We start from the raw sequence: 15,335 nt of genomic DNA on the forward strand, positions 1-15,335 counted from the left end.
AGACTTCAATATTCCTCTCTTGGTAATCAGTAAAACAAGTAGAAAATCAGCAAAGATATAAAAAAAAACCTGACCAACACTAATAGCCAACTGGATTTAATTGACATTTATAGAACACTACACAAAAAAAGCAGAATGTGCATTCTTCTCAAGTGCACAAAGAACTGAAATAATGTCTGTTCTCTAGCCATAATGGAATCAAATTAGAAGTCATTTGAGACTCCATCTCAACAACCAAAAAAGAAAGGTATCAAATTAACAATATATGCTTCACCATTAGGAAACTAGAAAAAGAACAAAATAAAAACTGAAGCAAGCATTAGAAAGAAATAAAGAAATCAATGAAACTGAAAACAGAAAATCAGAAACAAAATTCAATCAGACCAAAATCTGGTTCTTTGAAAATATAAAGTGGATAAACCTCTAGTCAGACTGACAAAGGAAAAAGACAAAAGGCACAAATTATCAGGACTGAAAAGAGACATCACTACAGACCCCACAGATATTAAAATAAGAGGCTATGGCAAACAACTCGAAGCACATAAACTTCACAACTTAGATAAAATGCACCAGTATCTTACTAATAAAAACCACAGGTTGGACACGGTGGCTCATGCCTGTAATTCTAGCACTTTGGGAGGCCGAGGCAAGTAGATCACCTGAGTTCAGGGATTCGAGACCAGCCTGGCCAACATGGAGAAACCCTATCTCTGCTAAAAAACACAAAAATTCACGAGGTGTAATGGCGGGTGCCTATAATCCCGCTACTAGGGAGGCTGAAGCATGAGAATCACTTGAACCCAGGAGGCAGAGACTGCAGTGGGCAGAGATTGTTCCACTGCACTCTAGCCTGGGTGACAGAGTGAGACTTTGTCTCAAACAAAACAAAACAAAACAAAACACCACAAACTACCAAAACTTACTCAAGAAGAAACAGACAAAAAACAAAACAGACAATGTAAATATTCTTACATCTAATAAATAAAACAAAATCTTACATGACTGAAAAGAAAATTATAAAAAACTATCCTGGAATTATTTCAAAAACCATCTTATTAGATTCAGATAAAAACTCAAATACAATTTAAAGTCTTTTAAAAGATATACCTGCATTCATTCAGTGGCTTTATAATAGTTAACTTGTCTGCTATAAAATGGGCACATTTCTATGGATAGTAATGCAAAAGACATAATATGCTGTATTCAATTGAATTTTTATCAATACTTCTTCATGTCTCATTAATGTGGACACTGTGGCCATTCTTGATCTTTACTTATCAAAGTAAATCAAAGATACTGTTTTTAATATCAAGTGAATTACTAACTATACAAGTAGTCAAGAGTATTACTTGAGTAAGTACATCCTGACATATGTACTAATGGTTAAATCCTACAGAACAGGACACTTCATACAAGTGAAGCGACCCTTAAAAGTTGTGTAAAATCCACTATTTAGTTAATATACTCAAAAAGTGCTAGTATTTTATGAGACTGAACCATATGAAATTGCCAATTATCAAATGATTAAACCTAGAACAATGTAAGCATTGCATTCCTTGTTTTATGATTTATCATTCTCAAGAGTGCTAATCACATCTACACACATCTATCAGAATGAATTACCTTGGATGTTAAGGACTGAGGTTCACTGAATATATGCCAAACATATTCTGGAGACTTTTCACAACAGGTTATGTGCAAATCTAGGATCTCAACTTTTACTAGGTAAGGAGTACTTAACATGACTACAGAACTTTTTACTTGTACTGTTATTAAGTTTTTAAAATTAAAATTTTTTTTAGAAACAGCATCTTGCTCTGTTGATCAAACTGGAGTGCAGTGCTGCAATCACAGCTCACAGAGGCAGCCTTAAACTCATGCGCACAAGCCATCCTCCCACCTCACCCTCCCAAGTACAGGTGAACACCACCATGCCTGGCTAATTAAAAAAAATGTTGGGCCGGGCGCGGTGGCTCAAGCCTGTAATCCCAGCACTTTGGGAGGCCGAGGCGGGTGGATCACGAGGTCAAGAGATCGAGACCATCCTGGTCAACATGGTGAAACCCCGTCTCTACTAATACAAAAAAATTAGCTGGGCACGGTGGCGCGTGCCTGTAATCCCAGCTACTCAAGAGGCTGAGGCAGGAGAATTGCCTGAACCCAGGAGGCGGAGATTGCGGTGAGCCGAGATCGCGCCATTGCGCTCCAGCCTGGGTATCAAGAGCGAAACTCCGTCTCAAAAAAAAAAAAAAAAAAAAAAAAAAAAAAATGTTTGTGTGTGTAGAGACAAGGTCTTGCTATGTTGCCCAGGCTGGTCTCAAACTCCTGGCTTCAAGCAATCCTCCTGCTTGGGCCTCCCTAAGTACTGCACCTACAGGTATGAACTACCATGCTTGGTCATACTTCTGCTTTTCAACACTCTACTATATTTTCTTTTTGTTTTTTGAGACAGGGTCTGGCTCCGTCACCCAGGCTGACATGCAGTGGTGTAATTTCTGCTCACCGCAACCTCTGCTTCCCAGGCTCAAGCAATCCTCCAGCCTCAGTCTCCCAAGTAGCCGGGACTACAGGCAAAAACTAAGAGAGCCACCACACCAAGCTAATTTTTGTATTTTTAGCAGAGAAAGGGTTTCACCATGTTGGCCAGGCTGGTCTCAAACTTCTGAGCTCAAAATGATCCACCCGCCTCTGCCTTCCAAAGTGCTGGGATTACAGGTGTGAGCCACCAAGCCTGGCCTAGTTTTAATTCTTAAAAAGAAAAAAAAAAAACCTGTTATCTGAAGCATGGATTCACTACAGAACAAGGATTAAGGTCCATCAAGGCTTTCTAGTGATACTTACTTAAAAAAATAAATCAAGGCTAAAAACATTAGAGAGAAGGTAACCATATTTCTAGGATTATCTCATTCCTTTGCTCAAAATCCTTTAATATCTTCCTACCTCACTGAGTCAGTATTCTCTTCCCTCTTCTCCAGCCGCACTGGGCACCTTGCTGTCCCTCAAACATGCAAGTACAGCCCTCTATTGTTTAATAACCAGGACGCATTCTGCGAAACGTGTAATTCGGCAATTTCGTCACTGCGTGAACATCACGGAGCGTACTTAAACCTAGATGGTACGGCCTACCACACACCTAGGCTAATGGTATACTTGCTCCTAGGCTACAAACCTGTACAGGATGTTACTACACTGAATACTGTAGGCAACTTTAACACAATGTAAGTGTTTGTGTATCTAAACATACCTAAACATTAAAAAGTTACAGAAAAAATAAGGTATTTAACACATAAGACCACTGTTAGAGACAGAAGTGTCATTTGGCGCACGACTGTACCACAGTACTCCTCAGGGCTATACTGTCGCCTCTACACGGACGCTTTCTTAAATACGCCTCATCTGCTTCGGATACCTGCTTAAACGTCATCTTCGCAAAATGGCCTTGTTTGACCAACTTACTAAAATAGTATCCCAACTACAAGTCACCGCTACTTTTTTCCCAGTTGTGTCTCTCTTCCCGCCAGAAGAATATAAACTATAAAAGGAAGGGAGGCCTTTGTTTTATGCGCTGCTCTACCTCCAGAGCCCACAACTGTAGAGATTCTCATAAGCATCTGCAGAACAGGATGTTGCACAAAGACGGTAAACATACACGTGCCTCCAATTAACACTTTCGTCAGATACCAAAACAAGCTAAGAAAATAGTCTGAAACCCTGCACGCTCTGCTACTTAGAACGAAACAGCTACGCTTTAGAAGGAAATGCTTTATTTTCAAAAAAATACACTAACAATGGCTGAAGACAAAACATTAGTGCTAAACGCATGCATGCTGCCCTTCTGCTGGTACAGAACGCTCTAGTTTATCACGAAAGACGTTCCCAGGAAGACGAAATTCCAGCTCAAGATCAAGGACAAACGGAGGCAGCGGTAACATCTTAGTGACATGTCGTGATCGGGAAACACGCACTATTTCCTGCTGGGTGAAACTCCATAGTACGAAGCAAGACACTGGAACCCGGCTCGGGAGCGTTCGCCCCACGGAGACCCTGTGAGAGAAAGCGCTCAAAGAACCGCACCTCCTGTTCCCGGCGCCAGGCCGGCGCGAGGACTCGGTCTGCAGACGCGGGGGGCGTGGGGGTCGGGAGGGCGAGGCCGGGCTGCGAGCTGGGGCGCGCCCAGGCCACCGTCCGCTCCCGCCGTTTCCCGTCGGGGAAGACGGAAAGCGGGACGCACCTCCGACCCGCACCCGAAGGGCCGGGAGGCAGCCGAGGGCGGACCCTCCCCTGCGCCAGGCAGGCCGCGACCCGCGGCGCTCCCCAGGCTCCAGCTCACCCGGCTCCCGGTTGATCTCGATGTCGAAGTGGCACTGCGGCCGGTCCTGCGCCCCCATCGCGACCGAGGTGGCGGCGAGAGCTGGGAGAGAGGGGGAGGGAAGCGGTCAGGGCGGGAGCGAGGCGGGGCCGAGACCGAGTCCGCGCCACGGAGCCTCACGCCGGCCTCGGCGACAGCGCAGGAGGCCAGGACGCGGCGCCCTCCCGCCCCGGGCCTCGCGGCTCCCACGCAGCGCGCACGCATGCGGGCGAGCTCTTCACCTGGCTGGCGTCCAGCCGGAGCGGGTCCCCGTGGGCAGCGGAGAAGGCACCACCACCGCAGCCAGAGCCCAACACCACTAACGGAACGTCAGCTCCTGCGCCCGGCCTCCCAGTGCCACGCTGAACCCCGCGAGAGTCGGCACAAATACCGCGAGAGTACAGTCTAGACGGGGGCGATCACCCGAAGGCGGCGGCGGCGGGGGCGCGCACGGGGGCGTGTCTGATGAGCTCCCGCGGAGATGCGAGCCAGCGCTCCCATACTGCGCGCGTCCTGTTTGCCCCGCCCTTTGCAGTCAGTCGCCCAATCTGAGAGCCGTGGATGCGCCTGCGCCCTCCATCTCGTCCTGTGTGGCTGTGAGCGTCCGCGCATCCTTCGATACCGCGAGAATTCCGTTTTCCAGCGCTGTGAAGGAACTGAGTGAATCGGAGCTTTGAGCTTCCGTTAGCGGAGGCGGTGTTTTCTGTGCTCTTTTTGGCCCGGGGTGGTTACGTCCGTGTCCTGCTGTTAGGCCTTTTAGGCTGAGGAATGCGCTCCTTCCAGCTTTGGCGCCAGCGTCACTGGCCATTCTGCATCTTTTTTTTTTTTTTCTTTTTCTAAGATGGGGTTTCGCCATGATGGCCAGGGTGGTCTTGAACCCCTGACTTCAGGTGATCTGCCCTCCTCGGCCTCCCAAAGTGCTAGGATTCCAGGCGTGAGCCACCGCGCCCGGCCCCGTTCTGCATCTTTCGTGAAGTTTCAGTTCCAGTCTTCGGCCCATTTTAAAGCTGGTCTTTCGAGTTTAACAGTTGTGAATGCAGATGTTTTGTTAGATACATGTGTGTCCTGAATACAAATCTTTTGTTACGTAAATTATTGCGAAGTCTTTGAGTCTGGGCCTTGTCTTCATTGCTTTGACCATGTTTTTGGTAAAAGAAGTTGTTCTGGTGAAGTCAGTTGGTCAGTTGTTTTTTTTTTTTTTTGAGACAGTTTCGCTCTTGTTGACCAGGCTGGAGTGCAGTGGCGCAGTCTCGGCTCACCGCAACCTCCGCCTCCCGGGTTCAAGCGATTCTCCTGCCTCAGCCTCCCGAGTAGCTGGGACTACAGGCATGCGCCACCACGCCTGGCTAATTTTATATTTAGTAGAGACGGGGTTTCTCCATGTTGATCAGGCTGGTCTTGAACTCCCGACCTCAAGTGATCAGCCCACCTTGGCCTCCCTAAGTGCTGGGATCAGGCCTGAGCCACCGCGCCTGGCAAGTTGGTCAGTTTTATCATTTATGGTTTGTGCTTTTTGTGTGCTAAGAAATCTCTGCCTACCTCAAGTTCGTGAAGGTCTTCTGTGTTCTCATATATGTCTTATATAGTCTTTTACGTATAAGTCTATTGTCTAATGGCATTAATTTTTGCTTATGTTGTCTGGTTGGTAAGTGTCACATTTTCCTATAGGGATACATAGTCGTTCCATTACCATTTGTTGAAAAGACTCATCCGTTGAATTACCTTCATCTTGTGACCATATATGTGTGAGTCTATTTCAGGATTTTTGTTCCAAGGATCTGTGTATCAGTACCACACTGTTTTTTAAGGTTTTTTAAACTAGAAAACGTACATTACAAGCAAGTTATTATTTTAACTATTTTTAAGTGTACAGTTCACTGGCATTAACTATATTCACATTGTTGTGCAACCTCATCGCCATCCACCCGCGGAACATTTTTCATCTTGCAGAACTGAAACTTTGTATCCGTTAAACAGTAACTCCCCATTGTCCCCTAATCCCAAGTTCCTGGAGGCCACCCTTCGACTATCCACCTCTGTAAATGAGTAGACTCGTACAATATTTGCTCTTTTAGGCTGGGGGCGGTGGCTCACGCCTGTAATCCCTGCACTTTGGGAGGCCGAGACGGGTGCGTCACCTGAGGTCAGGAGTTCGAGACCAACGTAGCCATCGTGATGAAACCCCATCTCTGCTAAAACTACAGAAAATTAGCCGGGCGTGGTGGCGGGCACCTGTAATCCCAGCTACTCAGGAGGCTGAGGCAAGAGAATCACTGGAAGCCGGGAGGCGGAGATTGCAGTGAGCCGAGATCGCACCACTGCACTCTAGCCTGGGCGACAAGAGCCAAACTCCATGTCAAAAAAAAAAAAAGTTGTTCTTTTGTAACTGGGTGATTTCACTTAGCATGGCTTCCATTTCATCCATGTTGTAGCATGTCAGAATTTCCTTTTTTAAGGCTGGATATTATTCCATTGTATGTATCTATCATATTTTGTCTATCCATTCATATGTCAGTGGATACTTAGATTGCTTCTACCTTTTGGCTGTTGTGAATAGTGCTGTTATGAACATGGGTGTGCAAATACTCTTTGAAATCTGCTTTCAATTATTTTGGGTATATGCCCAGAAATGGAATCACTGGATCATAAGTTAATTCCATTTACAATTTTTCCAGGAATTACCATACTGTTTTCCATAGCTGCACTATTTTACATTCCATCAGCAATACACAAGGGCTCTAATTTTCCCACATCCTCACCAACACTGGTTATTTTCTGGTTTTGTTTATTGCCATCCTAATGGATGTGAAGTGGCACACTGTAGTTTTATAGTAAATTTGGAAATTGGGCTCACCTAGATTGGGTGTCCAACCTTTTGGTTTCCCTGGGCCACATTGGAAGACTTGTCTTCAGCCACATATAAAATATACTAACACTAATGATAGCTAATGAGCTTTAAAAATATCGCAAAAAAGCAAGCTTGACTTAGATCATTTCCAACTTGTTTTCTGCACCTATGTCACTTTTTTGGGGTGGGGTGGGAGATGGAGTCTCGCTCTGTCGCCCAAGCTGGAGTGCAGTGGCACAATCTTGGCTCACTATAACCTCTGCCTCCTGGATTCAAGCAGTTCTCCTGCCTCAGCCTCCAGAATAGCTGGGACTACAGGTGTGTGCCACCACACCTGGCTGATTTTTCTGTAGTTTTAGTAGAGATGGGATTTCACCATGTTGGCCACACTGGTCTTGAACTCCTGACCTTGTGATCTGCCCATGTCAGCCTCCCAGAGTGCTGGGATTACAGGCATGAGCCACCGTGCCTGGCCACCTGTTACAATTTTTTTTTTTTTTTTGAGACAGAGTTTCGCTCTTGTTACCCAGGCTGGAGTGCAATGGCACGATCTCGGCTCACCGCAACCTTCGCCTCCTGGGTTCAGGCAATTCTCCTGCCTCAGCCTCCCGAGTAGCTGGGATTACAGGCACGCACCACCATGCCCAGCTAATTTTTTGTATTTTTAGTAGAGACGGGGTTTCACCATGTTGACCAGGATGGTCTCGATCTCTTGACCTCGTGATCCACCCGCCTCGGCCTCCCAAAGTGCTGGGATTACAGGCTTGAGCCACCGCGCCCGGCCTACCACCTTTTTAAAGTGCAGCCAAACCTTTGGCACTTCCACACCATCAGAGAAGTGCTGTCCTTTGTCAGAGCTTGCCCATTCTACCTCCTGGAGCGTCCAGTGTGTCTATTAGAGGAGCAGTCTCTAGGCTGGATTGAGAAACAGGTGGTCCTGGATCTGACTTTGCTGACAGCTTCAGATTTGAACGGTATGAAATGTACATGTCTTTCTGAAGACGAAGTGGTTTCATAAAGCTGACTTTCATAATGGATTCATGAAAGGAAAAGATGGACAGCATTGCCCCGCTTTGTAATTACTGTGTTTGGGACAGCAGGCTTCAATGTAAATAGGTTTTAGAGCTCAGGAATGAAATACTTAATTTGGGATGTACTTAAAGAACTTTTTAAACCTCCTGGAATTGGTTCTTATCTTGACACTCCAGTAATTCTCTTCTTTCCGCCACTGGTTATGTGACCTGAGATAAATCACTTTGACCTCTCTGAAGTTTACTTTCTTCATCTGTAAAATAAATGGGATAACATACCTCTTTTCTAAGGTCCTGCCTCTCTCAAAGGTTATTTTATTCTGTCCTGTGATTTGAAATTATACTTTAGATGATTTGAAGATAAAGTATGCGATTTGATCTGTGGTTAAGGTGAAGAAACTACTGGGACAAGGCAGGCCTAGGCCTACTATCAACCAAAAGGACTGACACCTCCTCCCTCTCTTCCAAGAGTGGTAGAAAGTTGGTATCCAAAGAGTTCACAAACTCAGGCTTGATTTGTCCATGATTTACCATGAAGAAGAACCATTGGTCGTAGGAATTTTCAGGTAACGATTCTGGGTATTTAGCCTTTCAGAGTGTGATCACGCCAGCGATTGGAACTTAGAGGCCAGGACTCTGGAAAACGATCAGGAATCCTAGCGGGGAAACAAAATAATCTTCTAGAAAATAGAAATGATCAAAATTGACTCAAAAGAAATAGAAGGCTTGAATAAACCAATAAACACTGAAGACATTGACTTAGTAATCCCGAATCTCCAGACGACTGTGGAAGACATTTTGAGACAAATGGGAAATTTGATTATGGCCTAGATGTTACATGATACCAAGGAAATATATTTAATTTTGTTAGATGTGGTCATGAAATTTTGATTATGTAAGAATATGTGGTGTGGTGGCTTACACCAGTAATCCCAGCAATTTGAGAGGCCAAGGCAGAGGATCACTTGAGCCCAGGAGTTAGAGACCAGCCCTGGCAACGTAGCGAGGCCCTGTCTCTACAAAAAGGTTAAACAGTAGCTGGGCATGGTGGCACACACCTATAGTCTCAGCTTCTCGGGAGGCTGAAATGAGAGAATTGCTTAAGCCAGGAGCTGAAGCCTGCAGTGAGCTGTAATTGTGCCACTGCACACCAGCCTGGATGACAGATTTAGACCCTACCTCTAAAAAAGAACACATGTCTTTGTCTTCTCATCCTTAGTTTTTTAGAGGATGCATACTGATGTATGTAGGAATGAAAACACATGACATCTGGGATTTGCTTTAAAATACTTTGTGAAACAAAAATGAAGAAAATAAATTTTCTTTTTTCTTTCTTTCTTTTTTTTTTTTTGGAGACTGGGTCTTCCTCTGTCTGCTAGGCTGAAGTGCAGTGGCACAAATATGGCTCACTACAGGCTTGCCCTTCTGGGTTCAAGTGATCCTCCCACCTCAGCCTCCCAAGTAGCTTGGACCACAAGCACAAGCCAGCATGCCCCACTAATTTTTAAATTTTTTGTGGAGATGGGGGTCTTGCCATGTTGCCCAGGCTGATCTCAAACTCCTGGGTTCAAGCCATCTTCCTGCCTTGGCCTCCCAGAATACTGGGATTACAGGCATGGGCCACCACGCCTAGCCAGAAAATAAATTTTAAAATGGATATTGAGTGAAATTGGCAAAAATCTTGTTACTTGTTGCCTCTAAATGATAGATGGGATTTATTGAGCTATGTTCTCTACTTTTATGTATCTTTGAAATTTTTCATAATGAAACTGTTGAGAACAAACAGTCTTCCTTTCCACAAGACACAAGTTCCAGATTGTTTTTCAGACCCTAAAGGAACAATAATCGCTTTCTCAAATGTTTTGGAAAATTAAAAAACAGAGAAGGTTATCTAACCTACTTTGTGAATATCAAGACAGTACAAGAAAGTTAGAGGCGAGAGAATTGAGTTTACGCAGATGCAGAAAACACAGACAAACCTGAGGTCCCCAGAATGGCGGGCATGGGTTTCGTGGCTGGAGAGCTTGTGGTGGATGTGCTGCCTTATTTTGATGAAGGTTATGAAGCCACTGGTGTGCGGGAAGTGGCTGCAGCACTGGCGGAGGAGGAAACTTGCAGATACCGACCTGCTAAGAACTACCTGAGCTACCTGACAGCTGGGATTATTCTGCCTTTGAAACTGACATAATGAGAACTGAATTTGAAAGACTGGCTGCTTGACAATCAGTTGAATTGCTCAGTATGAAACAATATAAGCTTACAGCCCTTCCTCTGGTTAAAAAAAAAATGACATTACTGTGTGGCAAGAATGTGTAAACAATTTTATGGCCCAGTTAGAGCTTCAAGCAGTTAGAATTGAGAATCTGGAACTAATGTCACAGCATGGAAGTACTGCCTGAAAAGTATGCAATGAAAATCTAGTTCATGTAATTGAACACATACGGAACAAACTTCAGAAGTTAAGAAAACATACTCAAGATTTAAACTGGCAGAGAAAGAACATGCAACTCACAGCTGGATCTAAATTGAGAGAAATGGAGTCAAATTGGGTATCCCTGGTCAGTAGATTATGAGATTGAATGGATGATTGTTGAGCTAGAAAATTAAATCTGTCAAATTAACAGCAACATGGAGAGGCAAACAAAGTAAACATCCGGCCAGACTTCTGAGAAGACAGTTTAGCAGGTAGAAGAAAAGTTGGGCTTTCACAAAAAGCATCTGCTTTTATTGAACTGTGAAGGACAGTGGCATCTTCCCCCAAACCAATGATGTTTTGGTGTTTAGAAATCATAGAATGTGTGGGCTGCTGTAGTAATTTTATTTGTATATCTCAACAATTAAAATGTCTAGCTTGGTGGGATTTTTATAGCCATTAAAAAAGTCTTTAGGCTTTCAAAATAAGTATGACTGTAGAATAATATTATGTCACAGAGTTAATTTTGAGCCATGTGGGCCATATTTTATATCCAAGGATCTTTTTTAAAGTTCTCAACATGTACAGGAAGTTGGAAACTTTTGGTTTATGACTTTGTCTAATAAAGAGAGTTCTTTTTTTTTGTTGTTGAGACGGAGTTTCGCTCTTGTTACCCAGGCTGGAGTAAAATGGCATGATCTCGGCTCACCGCAACCTCTGCCTCCTGGGTTCAGGCAATTCTCCTGCCTCAGCCTCCTGAGCAGCTGGGATTACAGGCACGCGCCACCATGCCCAGCTAATTTTTTGTATTTTTAGTAGAGACGGGGTTTCACCATGTTGACCAGGATGGTCTTGATCTCTTGTCCTCGTGATCCACCCGCCTCGGCCTCCCAAAGTGCTGGGATTACAGGTGTGAGCCACCGCGCCCGGTCAAAGAGATAGTTCTAAACACACTGTTATTACAAAAAAAGAAAGAGACCAATCTCATTATAAACATGGATTTAAAATTCAAATAAAATATTAGAAAATGGAGTTTAGCAGTGTTTAAACTGCAAAATGTTCATGACCTAATTGGCTTTAACTCAGGAATGCAAAGATGGTTCAACATCAGAACATTTATTCCTATAATACACCAGATTAGTATATTAAGAAAATGTATATGATTATCCCAATATACGTAGGGTGAATCAGCTGTTAACATATTGCCTCTCAGTTCCCAGTGCACCCTTCAGCATATCCTCTGTAATACACAATTCAGCCTCAAGCAGGGATCCCTGTTCCGACCCTACCTTCCAAATAACTTTTACATCTTTACAACCTGGGGAAGGGAGAAAGATGAATGGAGGAAGAGAAAAGGAGTACAGTGAGAAGATACATATATAATTCTACTTTATTTGTTTGTGCCATTTTAAAAATTAAAAAATATCCTGGGTCTTAAATAGGAAATTGTGCAGAAAAGACCTATTAAGATGCCCAAGACTGGTATCTTTCGAGAGGTCTGATGACAGGTTGGCCCTTGACTGGAATCAAGGAACTTGAATGGAAAATAATTCCCTACACGCATATAACTTTCTCTCATTTATAAGAGTGGCTCCCTATGTGTAAACTATTTGTACAAACAGTATGATTTATGCTGAACACCTACTTTCTAGGAGTCCAGAATTTTGGTTTGTGCTAAGCAGCAGATGTGACCAGCCGCTAGTAAAACCTTGGTGCTAAGTCTCTAATGAACTTCCCTGGTAGACATTTCACACACGTTGTCACAATTTGTCACTGAACCATGTCCTGCTGGGAGAGGACTCTTCGAAGCTTGCATCTGGTTTCCTCTGGGCTTTATCCCATGTGCCTTTTCCCTTGCTGGTTTTACTTTACATCTTCTTCTTGTAGTAAATCATATACTGAGTTATGTGAGTCCTCCTAGTGAACCATCAAACCTGAGGGTGATCTTGGGGACCCACAACACGGAGACAGTTATCAGAATTTGGTTGGAAAAAATCCACACACACACATATAATTTGAATACATTTTTTGAAATCCCAGATTTCTTTTTTGTGGAAAATAAGGAGTATAATATTTCATGAGGTAAAGAAAAATTTACCCACCTCTGCCCCTTGTCAACAGCTAGACCACAACACCAGATTGTATGCAGATAGCTGGGATTGCAAGTGAGGAGGTTGTTTCTCACCCCACAGTTAACCCAAGACACAAAATTTATATTTTAATAAAATGACGTCCTCATGGTATTAGTCAAGATCAGGTGGACTTTCTCTGTAGAGAGCAATGGGATGTGGCCATAGCAGCTTCTGGTCAAGCACTTTCATGGCCTAGCAGTCTGAAGAGAAAGTGTTTTTCCTGCCAGAACCAGTAAGAAAAATTCTGGGGAAAGATTCTGATTGGCTTGATAAGGCTCACGTGCCTATCCCTAGATCAGCCTCGGTGGCCGTGGCAATGGGTAGCTGTTATGATTGATCAGCTTGGGGCAGAGCCAGTAACCAGGAGAAAGGCTGGAGGTGTGGTGGCATGGAAGTGCAGCAGGACAGAAATGGCCATGGAGGCAATGGCAGTAACTTAAAAAGCCACCTCAACTATGAATAATACTAGACCCGTCTTTTGGCCTTTTAGGTTAGCGGCCCTCTGCTACTAACTTGTCTTAAAACATGGCTGTATTTTCACAAATGTTTCCCGCTACATCCTCTTTATGAGAGAGCTTGGATCTCATCAAATTCATATGAAAAACACCACTGCAACAAACCCTTCTTGTCAGTTAGAGTCCTCACTCATCAAGGTTGACCCTACTTGTTTACTGATTTCATCCCTTAAATTCTGCTTTGAATCCTTGGCTCTTAGACTTTTTCTGGAAATAGCCTTTGCCAAGCAGATTGGGTTTGGGTAAACATTTTTGAAATGCCGTGATGCTGATGGAAGCCATATTGGCTGAGCTAGTCCATCTGAATTAGATTAATGCCCTTATAAAAAAGACCCAGGGGCTAAGCCTGGCAGTTCACATCTTTAACCCCAGCACTTTGGGGGGCCAAGGATCGAGAATCACTTGAAGCCAGGAGTTCAAGACCAGTCTGGGCAGCAAAGTGAGACCTCATCTCTACAAAAAATTAAAAAATTAGCCAGGTATGGTGGCATATGCCTGTAGTCTCAGCTACCTGGAAGGCTAAGAGGGGAGGATCATTTCGGCCCAGGAGTTTGAGGTTACAGTGAGCTAGGATCGCACCACTGTGCTCCAGCCTGGGCGACAGAGGGAGGCTTTGTCTCGAAAACAACAAATAAGACACCCAGAAGAGGCCCCTTGCCGTCTCTGCCACATGAGGTTACAATGAAAAGATGGCTGGCTGTCAGCCAGGAAATTGTCTCTCAAGGACACCAAATTTTCTGGGGCCCTGAATGTGGACTTCCCAACCTTCAGAGCTGTGAGAAATAAAGTTCTGTTGTTTCTAAGCCACTCGGCTTACAGTATTTTATTATAGCAGTGCAAAGGGACTAAGGTAGTGATTCAAGAAACTACATTCAGGGAGTGAGGAGGGAAAAAGGGTGGTAACCAGTGCAAGGCGTGGTATTAACCAGCTACTGCAGCTGCTGATTGGAGCTTAATCCTGCTGGAGACATACAGAAGACACAGCTCAGGATTATCCCACCTGAGGCTGTCTCAAGAGTCCCTGGTTGGGAGCTGCTCCCCGGGGTGATAATCCTTAGGTTCTTCTGGCCTGCTACGCCTGGGCAAAGCAGACTTCCAGTTTTAGAAAAATGTCCTCGGAATAGAGATACAATATGGACAGTTGGGAGTCAGCTGGAGCACAGTTAGAGGATTAAAGTTCAATTAAGTTAAAGTTCGAAAAATGAGAGTAGAATGCTGACAGCTTCTTCAACTGGCAAGTCGTTTTTTGTTTAAAAACAAGGGAGTGCTCAGGAATGGAGAAACGTAGACGTTTTCTGACCTACAAGAAGCTCTTGATAATTTCTACATGGAATCCCTGCAGCCTCCACATCTGGGTGATGGCTCAGGCATTTCTTCGGCTTGCATGGTGCCCTGGTCTGTGCCAGGGCGTGAGTCTTTTTTTATCTTGCCGGGCTTAGGAGCTTCCTGAAAGTAGGGCCCAGTGCCCTCCCTCCTCATTTTCCTCACTGTAGAGCCAAGCTCAGGCCTGGTCAAATGAGGACTCATGTTATAATTGAATTGATGACCACATAGGTGAACATTGCTCTATAAATGGACTCAAGAGATTTAAAAACAGTTGGAATGAAGGATATTTGCTTAGCTCTTGCCTCTGCCTGCATGGCTGGGTCCCTTGATGGTCACGTGTCAGGTTCCTTGTTGTTCATATCTCAGCTGCAGTGTTCCCTCCTCAGGCCATCCCTTACTCTGTAATCTGAAGTAGTCACACAGACACTCTTCAGCATGTCATCCTGTTGCAATTCTCTTTAAAGCACTTCTGTTTTAAAAAAAATTAGCCAGGCACAGTGGCATGTGCCTGTAGTCCCAGCTACTGGGCAGGCTGAGGCAGGAGAATCACTTGAACCTGGGACGTGGAGGCTGCAGTGAGCCGAGATGGCACCACTGCACTTGTCTGGGCTACAGAGCGAGACTCCGTTTCAGAAAAAAAAAAAAAAGAGCCAGCGCCCTCACCTCGGATGACACGTCAGCGCTAACATAGATAAACATGTGCCTAGTTCTCAACCACATTA

At 44.4% G+C, this 15,335-nt stretch overlaps 1 protein-coding gene and 1 pseudogene across 4 annotated transcripts in view; one reads left to right on the top strand and one right to left on the bottom strand.

Annotated features, from left to right (window-relative positions):
• Window positions 1-4,607, bottom strand: part of NKTR (natural killer cell triggering receptor) — a 45,362-nt gene extending 40,755 nt beyond the window's left edge. For 3 of the 4 annotated variants that reach the window (XM_012460110.2, XM_012460109.2, XM_012460105.2), the window contains exon 1: window positions 4,331-4,409. In XM_012460110.2, the coding sequence (XP_012315533.2) occupies window positions 4,331-4,388 (58 nt within the window). In that variant the 5' untranslated portion in view covers window positions 4,389-4,409. Of the gene's footprint in view, window positions 1-4,330; window positions 4,410-4,590 lie in introns of those variants that run through there. The other variant, XM_021666609.2, reaches the window with a different exon arrangement.
• A 4,865-nt stretch (window positions 4,608-9,472) lies between these two features.
• On the top strand, window positions 9,473-11,344 carry LOC105722546 (pre-mRNA-splicing factor SPF27-like; annotated as a pseudogene).
• The last annotated feature ends 3,991 nt before the right edge of the window (window positions 11,345-15,335 follow it).

Source organism: Aotus nancymaae, unplaced genomic scaffold (genome assembly GCF_030222135.1).
Source record: "Aotus nancymaae isolate 86718 unplaced genomic scaffold, 86718_ANA_hifiasm-v0.15.2.pri h1tg000038l, whole genome shotgun sequence".
Lineage (NCBI taxonomy): Eukaryota > Metazoa > Chordata > Mammalia > Primates > Aotidae > Aotus > Aotus nancymaae.